Source organism: Rattus norvegicus, chromosome 1, assembly GCF_021556685.1.
Source record: "Rattus norvegicus strain SHRSP/BbbUtx chromosome 1, alternate assembly SHRSP_T2T, whole genome shotgun sequence".
In the NCBI taxonomy this organism is placed as follows: Eukaryota; Metazoa; Chordata; class Mammalia; order Rodentia; family Muridae; genus Rattus; species Rattus norvegicus.
Genome location: NC_141534.1, coordinates 123,080,132 through 123,100,897, shown reverse-complemented (window position 1 = coordinate 123,100,897; position 20,766 = coordinate 123,080,132). Strand labels below are relative to the sequence as shown.

Genomic DNA, 20,766 nt, shown 5'->3' with positions numbered 1-20,766 from the left:
ATGTGTGAGCTGTAGAAGGGCCAGTCTGCCAAGTCAGAAAATGTGAATTTAAACTTTGGGATTCATATAATGGAAAGAGAGAAATGCATACTTTACGTAGCACTTAGGCTTCCACACATGAACTTGAAATTTGTGTTTGGATGTATATATGTACATATATGTGTTTCTCAGTGTGTATGATTCTCTCTCTCTCTCTCTCTCTCTCTCTCTCTCTCTCTCTGTCTGTCTTACACACACACACACACACACACACAGAGAGAGAGAGAGAGAGAGAGAGAACAGGACCACACAAAGTGGGAGGAGTCCTCTCACATTAATCATCAAATAAAAATTGGCCTATAGACTTGTATACAGGCAAACTGATAGACACAATTCAACTGATGTGTTCTAATCCCAGAAAACTCAACTTGAATCAAGTTGAGAAAAAAATTCAGAGTAATATGCACATATAATGTACCAAATACATATTTTATATATTACAGAATGTATGTACATAACTATTATACATTTTTGACCAGCGGATAAGAATTCAAAGTCCAGAAAAAATGCAAAATTCAATGAAAAGTTGATTTTATACATAAAACCAAAATCTAATTGTTCTCACCTTGCATTTTACCTATTTTTTTCTTGGATATGTTTTATTTACATTTAAAATGTCAATCCCTTTCCTAGTTTCTGGACACATCCCCCCTAACCCATACTGCCTCACCCTTCTTCTATGAGGGTGTTCTCCAAACCATCCATTCTCAACTCCCTGCCCTGACATTCCCGTAAACTGAGGTGTCCAACTGTGGCAGGACGAAGGGCTTCTCCACCCTTTGGTGCCCAAGACCACCCTCTGCTACATAGGGAACAGGAGGCATGAGTCTGTCCATGTGTACTCTTCTGATGGTGAATTACTCCCTGGGAGCTCTGCTTGGTAGGTATTGTTGTTCTTATGGGGTTGCAAACCCCTTCAGCTCCTAAAATTCTTTCCTTAACTCCTCCAGTGGGGACCTCATTCTCAGTTCAATAGTTGGCTGCAAGTATTTGCCTCTGAATTTGTCATGCTCTGGCAAAGCCTCTCAGGAGACAGCTATATCAGACTCCTGTCAGCATGCACTTCTAGGCATCATCAATATTGTCTGTGTTTCATATATATATATATATATATATATATATATATATATATATATATATATATATATATATATATATATATGGGCTGGATCCCCAGATCCGGCAGGCTCTGAATGGCCATTCCTTCAGTCTCTGCTCCAAAATTTGTTTCCATATCTCCTTTTATGAATAATTTTGTTCCCCATTTTAAGAAGGACTGAAATATGCACACTTTGGGCATCCTTTTTTTTGAGCTTCGTGTGGTATTTTACATGCCAACATATTTCTTTGGCCTAATTCCATTAACCATATTTCATTAAATGATTAAATGCACATAAGGCAAGTACCACATACCCTACTTTTATATTTGCCTTTTTGTGAATACTTTTCAGGATAATTTCCAAGAACTGAAAATATGGGTTATTTCCTTAAAATTTATTTACTTCAAATGATCAATATGTTCTAATTTAAGTCTTTTGAAAGTCATTTAACTTGCTTGACAGTTTATTATGTATTTGTTTTTTTTTACTTTCAAAGGCCCATAGGCTACAATGTAGTTCCACAAGTGTCCTCAATGGGAAATAAATATGCAAGTAACAATTTTACCTGTTTTTGTTTTAACAGCAGCAGAAAAATCTTCTTACAATATTTTATCAGGGTATAAAATTATAAATTAAATATAGCAATTATTTTGAAATAAACTGTGCCTCTTACATGGGAGAAAAGCATGAGTAATGTTGCCAAAATCCAGAAAATGTTGCACTGTAAATGGGGAGTGTGCTCTCACAAGGAACTATGTGGGAGAGTCTGTTTTTTCCATTATTTGTGGAATATACTGAATAATCTTTAACTTTTAGACATTTCTTTTGTTTTTTTTTTCAGAAAACATCTACATTTTATTGCTATAAGGAATCAAAAAATGGTATGTTTTCACTTTATTGGTGAGGCTTGTATTGGGAAACTGAGTAGTCCTCATTTTTCCATCTCTGTATTCCACGGCATGTCATGATTCTAGGTTCTCAATCAATTCACTTATCTTTTCTTATTTATTTATTTATTTATTTATTTATTTATTTATTTATTTATTTAAAATCCAAATTGATGACCTCTAAAAACCTTCTTCTTATCTTCTGAGAGGTTGGAGACCTCCTTGGGTATCCCCCTACGATGACACTGCAAGTCTGTGAAGGGCTAGGTGCATCCTCTCCCACTGAGGGCAAAAATGAAGCCCACGCAAAGGAATGGATTCCACAACCTGGCAGGAGATTTAGAGACAGCTCTCACTCTTGATTTCCTAGGACTGACCTCCATATCTGCTACATATGTACAAAGGGCCTAAGTCCAGCCCATGTTTGCTGGTTTATTGGTGGTTCAGTCTCTTAGATACTCCAGTATCCAGGTTAGCTGATTCTGTTCATGTTTCTGTGGATTTCCTATGACCTTCTTTGCCCTCAATCCTTTCTACAACCCTTCCATAATATCCCCAGAGCACCGAGCAATGTTTGGCTGTGGGTCTCTGCATCTGTTTCTCTGTCATGCTGTGTGGAGCTTCTCAGAGGAGTGTCATTCTAGGTTTTTATCTCCAAACAGAGTAGAATGTCATTAATAGTGTCAGGGATTGGTGCTCGCCATGGGATATGTCTCAAGTTTGGACATTCACTGGTTATCTGCTTCAACTTTGTCCCTGATTTTGTATAGATAGAACTTATTTTGGGTTGAAAGTTTTTTGTGTGGGTTGATCTCATTGTCCCTGCACTTATATTCCTGCCTGGACATTAGAATTAACCCTTCAGGCTCCATATTTCCCAAGATGGTAATTTAAATTATAACTTATACTTATCTTATCTCTTCTGTAATTTAACTATCTACTGGCCTGGATTTGTTATCAAGTTGGAATGGAAAGAATCAAGCTTAGCAGGGCCAGTTTGTTTAGAGAGGAACATGGTCTGCATCAGTGTTGGGTAAGTGGCCTTCTCCATAGATGGTTTTCTTGAAATAACTCTTGTATATTTGGGGTAAAAAGAGTTATATACACTTGTATAGGAGATAGATGTTTGTAGAGTGAATATACCTCATTAGCTGTGGATGAAGTACTAGTAATGCTTTAATTGAATGAAGAATTCTAGGTGCTTCTACATCCTCATAGTCAGAGAGGAGGTTCAAGCAGTAATTTGGCCACCAGATTAAGTAACTACATCAAGGGTGATGGAGGTTGTAGTATAAGGTCTAGTTGCCATGAAACATGCAAGCACACAGAAAGATTAAAAACTGTCCTATGCCTGATGATTTTCAGGATTTGTACAAGTCTTGACTTTACTCTTGGTCCAGACTTGCTCTCTCAGGGAACTCCTTTCTGGACCCAAAAACAATTCTCTAACATCTCTACTCTTAAGCTAACTAACACAAAATAATGGGTCCTATAAATTTATTAGTTACAAATAACAATTACAAAAATTTTGTTACTTAAGAACAATGTTTGGTAAATTTTGTAATGAAATAAACTACCCAAAATAAAAATACTAAACCTAAAACAATAATAAACGCTTTTTGCTTTTTTTCACTTCCAATATTTTATAAAATATAAAGATATATAAATACAACAGAAATACCATATTCCATGTTGATATGTGATGACACAAGTAGAGAAATCTGTGGGTTAATAGAAGGTTTGCTTCTCTCAATTGCTATTGTTTCCTCTGTCATTCATACTATGGTCTTTAGTGTTATTCCGTCATGTATCAGAATCTTGTTCTACATTACATATAAATATAATGTCAAATACAACAGAAGAGAATGATATCACACCTGGATTAAGGGAGTAATTAATATTGATATGATCCTGAAATCTTACTTAATGGCTTTCCTAAAAATTTGTACACTGAATTCTGACTTATCACATTGTAAGGAAGCTGGACTAGAATCATGGGACATATAACAACATTAGATTTTTAAATGTATAAAATGTGACTTTTAGTCAGCAGGGGAAACTCTCGATAAAAGAAAAAAATCAACTAAATGTCTAAGAAATTAGGTGACTTGTAAAAACTTTCCAATCACTGATATTTGGAATGCTAAAGATCTAGAACCAAAATATCTTCGACTTTTAGTACCCTTATTAGCAACTTGTCACTCAAGTCCGTCTTACTTAACATACTTTCAATTACCTAGTAAAAATTTTGGATTTTATCAGATTATTAGGTAAATAGAAGAAACATAAAAGCTAACATTATAATCAAGTGTTATATAACATCTATGGTAGGTATTTTCACACTTTCCATAACACTCATAAAAATACTTGTAAACACTAGTATATGATTTTTGTATAATGTGGCTATAGAAGTCTGTGTAATTACTTTAGTGTTGGAACATGTATTGAAGTCACCCCAAATCACTTTGCCTATCAGTTGACATTCATATCCGGCTATAGTAAATAATCTATCCTTTTTCCTTTATTTTTAACTGTTATTTTTCTTGGATATTTTATGTATTTACATTCCAAATGTTATCCCCTTTTCTCAATCTCCCATTCCAATTCCTTTGATGAAGGACATCTGGGTTCTTTCCAACTTCTGACTATTATAAATAACTATACTATGAACATAGTGGAGTTTGTGTTCTTGTTGTATCTTGGAGCATAATTTGTGTTTATGACCAGGAGAGGTATAGCTGAGTCATCTGGTAATATGTCCAATTTAATGAGGAACCTCCATACTTCTTTCCAGAGTGGTTGTACCATCTTGCTATCCCACCAACAATGGAAGAGTATTCCTGTTTCTCCATGTACATGTCAGCATCTGTTTTCACCTGAGCTTTTATCTTAGCCTTTCTGACTGATGTGAGGTGGAATCTCAGGGTTGCTTCGAATTGCAATTCCCTGATGCCTAAGAATCTTGAACATTTATTTAGGTGCTTCAAGGACATTTGATATTCCTCAATTGAGCGTGCTCTGTCCCCAATTTGTTAATAGGGTTATTAGATTCTTTGGAGTTGAACTTCGTGAATTCATATATATATACATATATACATATATATATGTATATATATATATTCATTAGTGATCCTGTATTGGTTATAGGATGGTAAAGAGATTTTACCAATCTGTTGGTTGCCGTTTTGTCCCATTGACAATGTTATTTGCCTCACAGAAGCTTTACAATTTTATGAGATCCCATTTGTTGGTTCTTGATCTTAGAGCATATGCCATTGTTATTCTGTTGAGGACATTTTCCCCAGTGCACATGTGTTTGGGAACATCCTCCTCTTTTTCTTCTATTAGTTTGTGTATGCTGTGTTTTCTGTGGAGGTCCTTAATTAACTTAGACTTGAATTTTGTGCAGGGACATAAGAATGGATTAATTTGACTTCTACATGTTGACCTCCAGGTGGACTAGCACCATTTGTTGAAAATGTTATCTTTTCCGCATGGCCAGATTTAGCTGATTTGTCCAAGATCAAGTGACCATAGGTGTGTGGATTCATTCCTGGGTCTTCAATTCTATTTCATTGATCTACCTGCCTGTCTCTGTGTCAGTACCATAAAGCTTTTATCTTGTTGTTCTGTAATACAGCTTGAGGTTGGTATCATAATTACCACAGAAGTTCTTTTATGTTTAGACCATACCTAAATATAGCATGATGCAAAAATACATTTTGTCCAAATTTATTTTTTTGGTTTTTTATTAAAGTATTTATTTTATTGGATATTTTATATATTTACATTTCAAATGTTATTCCCCTCCTGCCTCTTTCCTCTCTCTTGCCTTGCCATGCTTCAATGAAGATGCCCTCACTCCAACTAATTCTCTCCAACCTCACCACATGGGCATTCCCCTATACTGGGGAAACAAATCTTCACAGGATCAAAGGAATCTCCTTCTATTGATACCAGACAATGCCATTCCCTGCTATATATGTAGCTGGAGCCATGGGTCCCTCCATGTGTACGTTTTTTTCTGGTGGTTTATTCCCTGGGAGCTATAGTATTCTGGTTGGTTGATATTATAGCTCCTCCTATGTGCTTGCAAACCCCTTCAGCTACTTCCGTCTTTTCTCTAACTAGTCCATTGCGGTTCCCATACTCAATCCAATGATTAGCTGCAAGTGTCCCCATCTGCATCAATAAGAGTCTGCAGAGCTTCTCAGGAGATGTCCATATCAGGCTCATGTCAGCAAGCACGTATTGGCATCAGCAATAGATACTGGATTGGGCAGCAGCATATGGGATGAATACTCACATGGGGCAGTTTCTGGATGACCTTTCCTTCAGTCCCTGCTTCACTTTAAAACTCTCTCTTGTCTATAACAGTCTCAACAATGTTAAAAGTCCAAATTTCAAAGTCTTTTCTGAGATTCATCCAATCACTTAACAGTAATCCCCCAAAACAGACAGGAAACCAGTCTTGCAAACTACAAACTCTGCATTTCCATTGCTGATGTCTAATTAGTTCCAATCTCCAATGCCTTTTTTATCTTTGTTGACTGAAACAAACTTCTTTCTCCAGGACTGATTCCTCTCCCTGTTAGCAGCTTTCCTCAGCAGATAATGGCTCTGGCATCTAAAACATCTTGGGGTTTCCAAGGCATGTTCAATGTAACAGCATCTTGTTTCAGTATCTGTGATCCAAATATGATCTTCTGGGTGACCACAAGACCTTGGTTCACTTCTCCAATTCTGTCCATTGGAGCACACACCTTGTCTTTAAGGCTCCAGATGTCCCCACTCCACTGCTGCTGTTGTTTGTCATGCCCATCTCATGGTACCGGGATCTCCAAAACACTGCTGTCTTCTGCTGCAGCTAGGCTTCACCAATAGGCTCTCATAGCCTCTCCTCCTGGTACCAAACTAAAACTCCATTGCATGAACCCTGAAGTCCTGGGCCATCAATTGCAACTGAGGCTGCACCTTCACCAGTGGCCTTCCATGGCCTCTCACTGTGCTGAACTTCAGGTGTTCTTCATGAACCTTCGTGACTTCAAAACCAGTACCATCTGGGTGACTCTTATACATTACCAAGTACAGCTGGAGAACGAGGTATGGACATGGCTATTTCTGGAACACAGCTTCTTTATGTTCTAAGCAAACAGAAGTTTTCAACTCAGTGATTCCCTGTCTTCTTAATCAATGCTAATATCTTAGCTCCAGCTAACCAGATCTATCATCCCTGTAGGTCCCTTCTCCTCTTGCATATCAAGCCAGAGCCTCATGGCCAAAGCTGCTGAGTTCTACTGCTGGCAAGAGCTGGACTTTGCCGTTGTGTTCTATTACATTATCACTAGCTTCCTCTTTTCCATCTTGTTCACTGCTTAAGCTTGGCTGTCCTGGATTTTGCTCTGTATCTTTACCTTAAACTCAGAAATCTGCATTGCCCTGTCTCTGGTAATGCTGGAAAAAAAGCACATAACTTCTTGACTGAATTTAACCTTTTTGTCAGCTAGAAACTGCTTTGTCCCAGACTAGCCTAGAATTTAGTAATCTGTTTAGTAATCTTATGGGATTAAAGGCATCTTCTCCTACACAGGGACCTAAATTTGCTGGGAAGGGTCTTGCCACAAAGTCATTCTCTTAGTTCGATTTAATATCCTTGAACACAGAATCCAGTTCCATTTTTTTCTGATCCCCCTTTAATACTTAAACCATATATTTTGAATTTTTCCTTTCTAAATTTGGCACACTTGTACAATACACTCTTCATGAGGTTTAACTGGAGTATAAAGTCTCTTTTTGGCTGTTTTAAGATGTCCATTGTCAATGCAATTAATATAAATCTCTTTAGCTTAACCTCAGGTAGATTCTTCGGAAAAGGGCAAAAAGCAGCCACATTTTTCACCAAAATGCCACAAAAAACAGTTTCTATGCCATATACTGAAATTCTCCTCTGAAACCTCTTGGGCCAGGTTGGCACAGATGAAATTCCTGTAAGCAAGAAAGTCTTCTATGGTCCTACTAGCATGCTTCATTAAGCCCCATTTAAACTTCTACCACTTTCCAATGTCAAAGTCCCCCAAATCCACATTCTTCCAAAAAAAATCATTAGTCCTATGACAGCAAAATCCTAGTCCTATGTACAATATTCTGTCTTAGTTTGGGTTTTACTGCTGTGAAAAAGACACCATGATCAAAGCAACTCTTTTACAGACAACACATAATTGGAGCTGGTTTACATATTCAGAGATTCAGTCCATTATCATCAAGGTTAGAATATGGCAGTGTCAAGGCAGCCATGGTGCAGAAGGTTCTGAGAGTTTTACATCTTCATATGAAGTCGGCTAGCAGAACACTGGTTTCCAGGCAACCTGGATGAAGATTTTAAAGCCCATACACACAGTGGCACATCTACTCCAAGATCATCCCTACTCCAATAGGGCCATACCTTCTAATAGTGCCATTCCCTGGGCTGAACATATAAAAACCATCACAGTTCCATAAAGGAAGCATCATGCAAAAGTAGAGAATTGAATTCCACATGTTTGTCTCTGACCAATTAAAAAAATGCAATCTACCCTAACTAGGTTAATTTAATTTTAATGCCTTAAGATGGATGAACACGACATCTATATTTGTTGTTAATTACTAATTTTCAAAAAAAATTATCACACATTATATTCTAATTTTGTCCCACCCTATATGCTCATAAGTGATTCTTGACACATACAGAACCACTTAATCTTCATGTTCTCAATCTCTCTCCCCTTAGAAAGTATACAGGTAAATAAGAAAAAAACTAACCAAAATAAAACAAAACCAACAACAAAAGGAGTAAGAAAAAAACTCAGAAGAAGCACAAAGATACAGAGAGATATATGCCCACACATAAACACAAATTAAAATACAAACTAGAATAATAATACATGAAAAATGTATTATGTTTAAAAATACAATATATTATAAATCAAAAACAATAACAAAAATATAGAGTCACATGAGTGGTCTGTCCACTGCATGGAATAAGACTTACATGGAGATTCTGTACTCAGTAAGGTACTACTGGGCACACTAGTTTTTTCACTTGCAGAATTTGTCAAATGGAAATAGCTACGTGTGGAAGAGTGGGAAATCTTATACCATTCCTGCTGTCAGTGTGTGGATTGACCTAAGCAGACCCTGTGCATGTTGTTATTTTCTTTATGTGTTCATATGTGCATCAGCCCTACAATATCTGAAATGTCTTATTGCCTTGCTGGCATTGCTCCCAGCATCACTGGCCTTACTATCGTTTTACAGTGACTTCTACAGAGTTTGCTGAGCCATGAAGGAGAACTTTGGATTGCAATATTGATTTATGAACAGAATGGTCCAAGGTCTTAAATGCTGCACACTATGCAGATATGGATTTCTGTATCTGGCCCCATTTACAGTATATTTTAGATTTTATGATGAAGGTGCAGTAGTACATTCCACTATGAGTATAACAAAGTTATTAGAAATATTTTAATGATACACATTTAAAGTGGGCAATGGTACATGTTTTTTGCTGTATTCTTAGGTATTTTGCCTTAGGAACAACGTCAGAAATGTTTTCTCTCTCAGTGTGTAGACCTTAGATCATCATATAGTAGTAGCTTTTTGCCAAGAAATTACAACAATTGCAGCAGAGTATGATGTAGGCCGCTGATTGTCGTAGATCAAACAGTACAGAGTTGAGTTGGTTTAAATGTCCCTTCAGGTACCATGCAGAATTATTTTCAGTACCATGAACACTATTCAGTAGATAAAGGCTTTACTTATGCGCCTGCTTTTCTTCTCTATGTTCAACAGAAGTGTAGGGTCCTCTTCTGCAATAGAGCCATCATAAGTGTGTGTAGAACAATCATGAGCTTAGGCATCTTCTGAGATGTGTTTTGAGGAACTGGGTAACTCAGGATGAATTTTTTCTCCTTCTTTTGCTGTGAGTTCTATTGTAGTTTTTAACAGCTGAGTAAGATTCCATTGTGTATTTTACCACATTTTCATTAACCATTTCCCCATTTGAGGACAACTAGGCTGTGTTCTCTTGCTTCCTGATATGAATACAGCAGCAGTGAATGTGAATGTGTAAGTACTTCTATACTAGGATAGAGACTCTTGATTGAATCTTGGGTTCAATATTTCCAGGGTTTCCAAGGCAAAATCACACAGATTTCCAAAAGGAGACACAACTATGTATTTGTACTAGTAGTAGATAAGGATTTTTATTACTCTTCACTCTTTCTAACATGTGTGGTCTTTTTTTTTTTTATCTAGGCCATTCTTATTTCATGAAAGATAAAATCTTGAATGTTGAACTTTTCTTTAAATAAAACAAGCATTTGAATGATAAATTAGGGGTCATAAGGAGAAGAGATTTTTATTTGAATACAAAAAGGATATTAGGGTAAAGGCATGGAAATTAGAGATACAGAGAACAATGTAAGGATTAGTATACAGAAAGAAACCAGAAGAAATAAGTCACCTTAAACCTCTGAGACATACTGCAGAGGAAGGCATTAAGCAATGCCACCCTTTGTAGGTGTGTATATGTTTGTGTGTGTGTGTAAATCCACACAATTTTGTGCTTTAATCATCATAAAAGAGGTCAGCCAAATAATGATTACAACTTTACCAATGAGTTTAAGAAACATCTATATCACAAGTCAGGGATGGGAAACTATAAAGCTCTAAGATTCATGGGCAATTTTTTAATTGGATTTTTTACTTACATTTCAAATATTATGCCCTTTCCTGGTTTCCTGTCCATAAGCCCCCTATTCTTTTGTCCTCCACCTTCTTCTATAAGGGTGTTCCACTCCCTAACATCCCCTTCCCACCTCCCGGCCCTGACACTCCTGGGCCCAGCCTTGACAGGATGTGCATATTTTTGATAGGGTAAACTATATGTTACAGGGAAATCAACGAGCCTACAGCAAATTAAATTGCCATTAAACATATATTATCAGGGGAAAAATCTATTTAGACCTCCTAGATCTCAGACACCAATTTCATTCTTACCCTTAAATTTACAAGCTAAGTGATGCTTGAAGTAGTGATTACCTCTGTGCTCACAGTGCCATAAAGCTTTTGACAGAACAGAAAGATTGATGTAAACATTTACAAAAGTTCTTAGTACAAAGCAGAGGGACCCAAGAATATGAAATGAGAGTGTAGTTTTTAAAGGATTTGACAGTCAGCTCAAAATCAAATCTTATACGTGTTTTCTACAGGGGCCATCAGAGGTATGTTCTCCTTCAGGGACACAGAAGAATAATGCAGGATACAGGTAGGTAGCATATATTATATACAAATAAGCATAAGATAAATGAAAACTCAAAATCAATGAAAATCCTGTGATGCTGACTGAGTTTAAAAGTGGATGGATAGAAATATTTGCCATGAACATATACAAAACACATATTTGAAAGTGAAATTATAAAAAATGTGAAATTAATTTATTAGACCATTGTGCATATGATATTATAATTCATTCTGTATAGATGCATTTTCTTCCACATCCTTTTCATGTTAGTTTCATTAAAATTTATATTAAAACCATGTCTTTATTAGTTGAATGTTGAAGCTGGTCATTTTTATAAAATACCCAGGCACTGTGAAAATTGCCACATTTTCTTTCTTCAACCACCATGGACCAGGCTGTCCTTCTGGCATCTACAATTGCAGGTACTTCCTTCGGTGATGGTAATTACCACTTCTGGATTGACCCAGGAAATGGACTATATTTCAATAGGGCAGAGCAAATATCTCTGGTGAGGGGGTTGCAAGGGTGTTTGTCCTGAATGATCAGAATCAGTTGAGTCATCAGGTAGTTAATGTTTGCTTCTGCATGTAGGTAGTGCTCAGAAGTCTGCAGGAGGACTGGACTATTTACCATAGATTTGTTTTACATGTGGAATAAAATTTCCCTCCTTATATTAACCAATCTTTAATCGCACTTAAAATGATTTCTACTCAAAATAATCAACCAGTTGAAAGCCCAATCAAATCTGTTTTTGAAGAAACCCCATTTTCTGAGAGACTAGGGGCTAAACTCCAACTCTAGGAAGAAAATCACAAAGTCCACCTAAGCAAACATCCTATAGAAATCCACAGCCAGTCAGTCAGGGTAAATAGCAGAGTCAAGATACATATAGATATCGTAAGACATCCTGTAGAGAATAGATAAGTTAGCCATCCTGTTGAGCAGGTAGTTCTTTCCCCGTGTACAGTTCCTGCAGAGTATCTCAGAAATGCCAGTATTAAAATATTAACCTGCTGAAACTTATGGAAATCCCCAAAATTTGTTATAACCACACTAAAAACCCTGAACACTTAGTTGGGGACTTTTAATATTACATGCTGTAACAGGGAGCATTGGTGACATTGATCTAGAGCTCAAAATTAAGACCCTTATGTATTTACAAACAGTCTTTTGAGGTGCTGCAACATGAGTGTAACACAGTAAACCACTACTTAAATAGGTCTATTTCCCTTGTTTGTTGATGTTAAACTCTTCTTTGTAACTTTATACGAGGAGATGAGGAGATCAGTCTTTCCTAGGTAAACAGAATTCTATTTATTTTTTAAAAACATTTATTTATTATATAATAATTTCACTGTAGTTGTCCTCAGACACACCAGAGAGTCTATCAGATCCCACTACAGATGGTTGTGAGCCACCAGCTGGTGGCTGGGATTTGAACTCAGGACCTCTGGAAGAGCAGTCAGTACTCTTAACAACTGAGCCAAATTTCCAGTCCCCATAATTCTATTTCTCAAGTGTCTTTTTCCTTTCATGTATACTTACATAAAGTGTGGCCCCAAGCCAAATTTTAATTCTTGTTCTTCAATATTAGTCATATTCAATTTCTATTTTCTGACATTGAAGATTTTCTATCATTATTTTTCTATTTATTCTTCTCTCATTCATTACAACTCATTTGCTCCACCAATTCCACCCAACTCTCCCTAGTATCTCTCCTCTCACCCTGATTCACTCCTTCTTCCAATCTGTTAGAGAGAGAGAGAGAGAGAGAGGGAGAGAGAGAGAGAGAGAGAGAGAGAGAGATTACATAAAGATGTGTCAACCAAACACCATAGGTTAGCATAAAATGTTACAGTGGAAATAAAACCGATTATCAAGACTCGGCAAGGAAATCATCCGAGTAATTGAAAGCATGCATTAGGATAGATGGTATGTTTCCTTTTAACAATTATTTTTAAATCTCATTCCTAAATTATTCTGATAAGTTTGTTTAGAACCACAGTGATTCATAAAAGATGCTGTCTGGACAATATTGGCTGGTAGAAAAATACATTAAAGCTGAGAAAGTCCTTTTCCTTTCAGTACCCTCAACAATAACTAATATCCTATTCCAGAGAACCGATCCAGTTAGTAGACTGTCTACAGGAAATTAGTCATAAAAGCACTGCTTGGATGTGTTGCCCTTCCAGCTCAGGCCCTGGCCTCTGGCAAGAGTAAATATGGTGAAACTACAAGGACAAAAGTTCCTTTTGGTTTTCAATTTCCCTAGGAGCAAATCTTAGAAGTGGCATTAACTTCATTAAATTACTGTGTTTTTAGAACACCTGAAGGTAATTTGCTTTTCCTTTTTTCACATTCAAGATTTCCTTGATTGAATCATGACTTCGCAAATATTACTGGGAGTACAAGTCTCACCTTTTTTTCTTAATTTTGAAATGCACCCAAAAGAATTGCTTCTGTAAATAAGGACATGAAGAATTATTCAGCATTAATTTAGGGATTACAGAAGTCATGATTCATTAACCATAGTTTTAAAATGAAAATTTTTTATGGAATTTTCAACAAATTCTTAGGCTTTTATTTTATTAAACCAAAATTTAGATGCAATTCTTTAAATGGAATGTGGACGTCTAAAACAGGACATATTTCAAATCTGAAGTTCTTTAACATTTTTGTCAACAGATTTCAAAGCACAGAAGCACAAGTCAAAGTTATAGAGGAGATACTTGTTTCAGTGCCACAGACTTTGTCATCAAATACTGTGTCAATTAAAGGGTAAGGGGCATGGTCTCAGTTGCCGTACACAACATTTTCCTTTTTTTTTTTTAATATTCACTACACTATTTAGGCTGTCAGTAAAGAAGTTTGTTATGATGTAAAAACAAACTTCAATATAGTCTTCTTGTGAAGAAATTTAGATTGTATCAGGGTTCACCATAGGATCCTGACAATTCATTTATACCTGAAGAACTCGTGAAGGATCAATTGGAGGGAAATCATTAAATACTGAAGAAGACTGGGTAAAGAAAGATCAGAGTGATAAGACATCATCTTGAAAAGATGAGGAATGAAAAACACACAGACAAGCAGACAGGTGGATTGTTGCTCATAGAAAAATGTTTCTTATTAAAACAGAATCATATATGAAAATATACATATATCCTAAACAAAAGACTATGTGTACTGGATGAAAATTGATTGAGGAAGAACACAATGTCATTTGTAGGGCATATAAGTGTTTTTATGTTGTTATTGCTGCTTGTTCTTGTTTCTGCTGTGACTCTGTTCCAGTATACTTTCAGGGACATAGCTCTAGAGCATTGTACATGTTTGTAAAATGGTCTACTTGTGTTTAACAGTGTCAATCCAATAATTCAAGATTTTCTTTTTTTCAAAAGGAAGATTTTCCCTTATCAAACATATCTCCACTTTCCAATAAAGAACCCTAATATTTTTTATGAATTCTATTATCAAAAACAAGTTTTGCCTGAACTCATCATAGTAAAATAAAATTAAATGTAAAATTGATTAGAAGATCCCTTTCACTGAATTACTGACACAGGTGTGGAGGGATGCTGAAATCTATAACAAGTCTTAAGAGCCAGGTGAATTCTAGACCCATTGGAAAGGATTATGTCCTAGTCCTCATAACATGGGATGTTGAAAACTGTTGAGAGAATGTCTGTTCAGACATTTCTGTCTGAGTAGTATATCAGTCTTTTCATTTTCCGCAATTTCCTCGTGGAGCCAAAAATTGTAGGACATAGTTGTATAAACTGTTGTCATGTGATAAATAAAGTACTTTCTCTTATCTACGTAGAACTATTACATATCTCTAGGTTCTTGCAGTCAATCCTCAACCTGTGGACAAAATGACTTACTCTCCAATATCCTCTGAATATGATAGCAGTTTTCCAAACATCTAACTCATATTTTAAGGAGGCCACTTTAATATTAATATTTTCCATTTTTATTAAAATACCTCCCTCCTCCCCCAAAGGAATTCTCGACCGTTAAAAGTACAAACTACTCATTCAAGGAAACTGTTCAATTAACACTACCTATATGTCTGCTTCCCATAATCTGTGATGCAAGTGGAGAGGAGCTGAAGACTCACTCTCCTGTCCTCTTCAGACATGTGCTCCATAGAAAAATATTCAAAGAGTAATATACAGTAGCAAACAATAAAATACTCTTTTAAAATATTTGTCTTTGCAATTGGCAAATTTTTCTCAGCTTGCAGCTTTCTTTATTGGATATATTTTATTTACTTTTCAAATGTTATCCCATTTCCTGGATTCCCATCCATAACGCATCTAAGCCATACCCCATCCCACTTCTTCTATGAGGGTGTTCCCCCACCAAACCACTCACCCATCACCTCCCAACACTGAAATTTCCAAACACTGAGCAGTCCAGCTGTGGCAGGACAAAGGACTTCTGCACTCATTGGTACCCAACAAGGCCATCCCTGCTATATATGTATCTGGACCTATGGGTCTATCCATGTGTACTCTTTGGATGATGACTTAGTGCCTGGGAGCTCTGGTTGGTTGGTATTGTTGTTCCTATGGAGTTGCAAACTCCTTCAGCTCCTTCAATTCTTTGTTCAATGCCTGCGAGGCAGACCACACTCTCATTCTATGGTTGGCTGTGAGCATTTGCCTCTGAATTTGACAAGCTCTAGTAGAGCATCTCAGGAGACAGCTATGTCAGGCTCCTTTCAGCATGCAATTCTCGGCACTAGCAATATTGTTGGGTTTGGTAGCTTTATGTATATGGAATGGATCCCCATGTGTGGCAGGTTCTGAGTGGCCAAACTTTATCTCCCTATCTCCTCCCATGAATACTTTTGTTCTTCCTTTTAAGAACAATCCACACTTTGGTCCTCCTTCTTGAGCTTCATTTGGTCTATGGATTGTACCTTTTGTAGTTCAAGCTTTTGGACTAATATCCACTGATCAGTGAGTGCACATCATGTGTTTATTTTTGTGATTGGGTTACCTCACTCAAGATGATATTTTCTAGTTCTATATTTGCTTATGAACATTATGAAGTCATTCTTTTTGATAGCTGAGTAGAACTACATTGTTTAGATGTACTACATTTTCTGTATCCATTCATCTGTTGAAGGGCATCTGTGTTATTTCCAGGTTCTGACTGTTATAAATAAGGCTTCTATGAACATAGTGGGGCATGTGCCTTTATCATATGTTGGAGCATGATTTGGGTATATGCCCAGGAGAGGTAGAGCTGGGTCCTAGGATATTTAAATGTCCTATTTTCTGAGGAACATCCAGACTTATTTCCAGAGTGGTTATACTAGTAGCAATCCATCATCAATGGAGGAGTGTTACTCTTTCTCCACATCCTTGTCAGCATCTGTTGTCACCTGAGTTTTAATCTTAGCCATTCTGACAGGTATGATTTGGAATGTCAGGGTTCTTTTGATTTGCATTTCCCTGATGACTAAGGATGTTGAACAGTTCTTAGGTGCATTTTGACCATTTGATATTCCTCAGTTGAGAATTCTTTGTTTAGTTCTGTACCCCATTTCTAATAGAATTATTTGGTTTTTTGAAGTCTAGATTCTTGATTTCTTTGTATATTTTGGATATTAGCCTCTATCAGATATAAGATTGGTAAAGATCTTTTCCCAATCTGTTCATTGCCATTTCGTCCCAATGACAGTGTCATTTGCCTTACAGAAGATTTGCAATTTTATGAAGTTCCAGTCTTCCATTCTTGATCTTAGAATATAAGTCATTGGTGTTTGTTCAGGAAAATTTCCCCAGTGAAAATGTGTTCGAGGATCTTAACCACATTTTTTCCATTAGCTTGAGTGTATCTGGTTTGATGTGGATGTTCTTGATCCACTTGGACTTAAACTTTGTACAATGCGATAAGAATGCAAAAATTTGCATTCTCCTACATGAGGACCTCCTGTTGAATCAGCACAATTTGGTGAAAATTCTATCTTTTATCCACTGGATGGTTTTAGCTCCTTTGTCAAAGATCAAGTGAACATAGGCAAGTGGCTTCATTTCTGAGACTTCAATAATATTCAATTGAACTACCTGCCTGTCTCTATAGCAGTAACATACAGTATGTATCAGAATTATTCTGCAATACTGCCTGAGGTCAGGGATGGGGATTTCCACAAGAAGTTCATTTATTGTTAAGGATAATTTCCACTATCCTGGGATATTTGCTATTCAAAATGGACTTGCAAATTGTACTTTCTAACTCTATGAAGAATTGAGTTGGAATTTTGATGGGGATTGCTTTTGGTATTATTCCCTGACAAACAATCCTTGCTTACATATTAGTAATAGAATACTTTTAACCTCATACATATGAGGTATACATGTTTCACTCTTGAGGAGATATATTGTGCTATATAATATGTCTTGTGTTTCCTAATTCTTGTAATGAGATACATGGGGAACAGGTATGATGCTGAGTTTTAAGGAAATAAAATACTGTTGAAAGGATAATAAATTAGAAACTGATGGTTTATTAATATATATTCATTTAGTGTATATTCTGGATTTCATGATGCAGTTTGAAAATTTTAAAGAAGAATTCTATTTATTGAATGAGGAGAGAATTCAATAGATATCCCATTAGTAATGCACTGAATTTGATATACTGTGATTCAAGGCAAGCATGCTTCAATGCATTAGACCATCTTCCTCTGTCCAGAACAACAGTATGAAGAATTTATAGCTTTGTTTTGTTTTTTTATTGTTTTTATTTTTCATGACCATACTGTATACCTGGTAAGGAGCTGGGTGAAAATTCTGAGATTTTTTTGAATAGTATTGTTATTCAACATGCTAACAAACATTAGTTAATAAAAGCAAAAACTATGTTGCCATCAGATTTCATAGGGGTATCTTTCTTAATTCTACCTTCCCTTCTCAAATGATTTATTTCCTCTACTGACTAACATTTTCAAAATCTACTGACCTTGAGATTTATCCTGTTTAATATCTCTTCTCTCCTTCAATCTCTCTCTCTCTGTCTCTCTGTCTCTCTGTCTCTCTGTCTCTCTGTCTCTCTCTCTGTGTGTGTGTGTGTGTGTGTGTGTGTGTGTGTGTGTGTCTTTCTATCCTTATCTCTGTTTCATCACACTGGATATAAAAAAAGAAATTAAGAGGAGGAACACATTGTATTTTATATTCATTCTTTTAGACACAATCCTTCACAATTTCCCTGTTTCTTGAATGTACTGGAGGAAGTGTCAATGCAAAAATTTCAATGCCAGAGCCAACAAAGTGAAGAAATTCCTACCTTGGATGGATAATAAATCCTGGCCATCTGAGTCTAAACAATCACTCAATGGTGATAAATAAGAGACTAGAATCATACATTTGAATGTTCTGGAAAGTCATGCCTCAGGGTCAGCATGCAGAAATTGTGTTCCAAAAATGTTGAGGCCATAACTCTGTCACTCACTAGGAACTAGATTCAACCAAGTGGCACTGTTATGAAGGCATTGAGACATCATGGTCAGCAGCTAAGGCTTGCCACTGCGTAGGAAGGACAGGTCTCCAGAAACATGCCAGATGAGTCTACAGGTTAAACTGCAGCCCAGTTGCTGAAAGGCAACCCACTTTTGGGGGATGCAAGTAGCATAGGATGACCAGCAATTTCAGTAGCATCCATGGTGTGGAGAGAGCCATAACCTAGAAGAGCAGCTGCACATATGCAGCAAAGGGCCGAGCTAGAGAAGTTACCCAGACCATTTAAAAATACTACAAAATATTAAATGGATCACCATTATTAAGATGTTAATTTATTAATAACATTGTGGTTTGATTTTGCTCTATTCACATATTGCTTGTTTCTCCTCTCTTGAGGTAAGAAAGTATACTTTTTTAAGGATCCCCCTTTTCAAAATGAGACTTTGGAGTCCTATAGAGAATTTGGATTTTGAAACACTTGGAAATGGAAATGCTGTGCAGCTTGCAAATTCCAGGCAGATATGCTTGATATTCAATGTTTGGTAGCATACTTGCATAACATAAACAGATTTGAGTTTGACTTCATTACAAACGCAGTTATATTTTACTCATAAGGAACAACAGCACCCTGGGTGTAGAACAGAAAAATATGAAGCTTGAGGTCATTCTAAGCATTTCTCAGGACAGCCTGAATCAATTTCAGTGGAAAAGTAATATGTATTTTATGTCATTGTATGCTAGAAACATATAACTTGCTTTTGATCTTACAGGGGTAACATTGAATGTATTGACTTGAGGATCAGAAGACACTTTAAACTTTTAAACAAAGTTTGTTCTATGAAAATTAATAGAGTCTTTTAAATTTGTATACTATACATTTTTATTATGAATTGTTTGTGAGACTGTGGTAACAGGGAGTAGAATGCAGTAGTTTGAATGATATGTCCACTGTTGGTTTCTAATTTTCACATATTTGACTCCCAATTATTACTGGACAAAGATACCTCTAGGAATGTTTTTCTATCTTTTAAAAAACTCAAGATATTTTAATAACCTCTCTCTGCTTCTGCTCTGTGGTTTGAGATATAAGCTGTCTATTCAGCCACCTGCTGCTTACCACTCAAGATACAAAAGAGAAGAAATAATCTTTTGCTACTACAATTTTAATTTTATTAATATATTTTTGGAGTTGTTACAAACAAATTCTAAAACGTAATACTGGCTGTAAGTAAACTCAGGGCAGGCTCTGCCTATGCCTCTAAGTTGTTAGATATAAGGGCATGTGCCAACATGACTGGTCTTTTTCACAAAACAAATTTCTAAAAGTAATTAATGATCAAAGTCAAATCCACAAATACAAATGAAATTAAAAGCATTAAAAATATAATGACATAAATTTGTAATCATATCATTCAAGAGATAGAAACAAAAGGTTTACTTCAAATTTGAGGCCAACCTACTCTACAGAATGCTACAGTGTCTCACAAGTTTCAAAATTTGAAAAGGATATGAACAAAAGCAAAATTTGAGTAAAAGATAAAAAGAGGAAGAGATAGAGGAAGAAAAGGAGGAGGAGGAGAAAAGGAGGACTTCACTAATCAGGACAATGAAAAGCTCAAGAAACATTATTAAAATGATTACCACATGGAAATTAGAATTCTACACTGTGGAATTAAGGGTTTTTAAAACTGAACATATACAAAATATACATCTGTCAAGACCAATGACAAAAACAGCAAGTACAGAATTCATTATATTCCCCGATAGTGTACACTACATCCTGTGGATCAAGTTAAGGTCTCCTAATCCCACACTGTTACTACTCTTCTAACTACCTGTTAAGAAAGACTGCATCTTAAGTATCCATTGAATTGGACTTGTACAAATCCTTCTCCATTTCACAGATACTATAATCAGTAAACAGACATTTCTTGAATTTCCCAAATAACAGACTCATTGCTAGAATCAGGATCCAACCACATATTATG

The 20,766-nt window shown here is 36.2% G+C and overlaps 1 protein-coding gene across 46 annotated transcripts in view; it reads left to right on the top strand.

Moving 5' to 3' along the window:
* Positions 1-20,766, top strand: part of LOC134483395 (uncharacterized) — a 235,289-nt gene that overhangs the window by 195,464 nt on the left and 19,059 nt on the right. For 23 of the 46 annotated variants that reach the window (XM_087600715.1, XM_087600861.1, XM_087600751.1 and 20 more), the window contains 2 exons: positions 11,275-11,330; positions 13,992-14,084. In XM_087600715.1, the coding sequence (XP_087456841.1) occupies positions 11,275-11,330; positions 13,992-14,084 (149 nt within the window). Of the gene's footprint in view, positions 1-1,980; positions 2,021-11,274; positions 11,331-11,652; positions 11,729-13,991; positions 14,085-20,766 lie in introns of those variants that run through there. The other 23 variants (XM_087600941.1, XM_087600923.1, XM_087600732.1 and 20 more) reach the window with 5 other exon arrangements.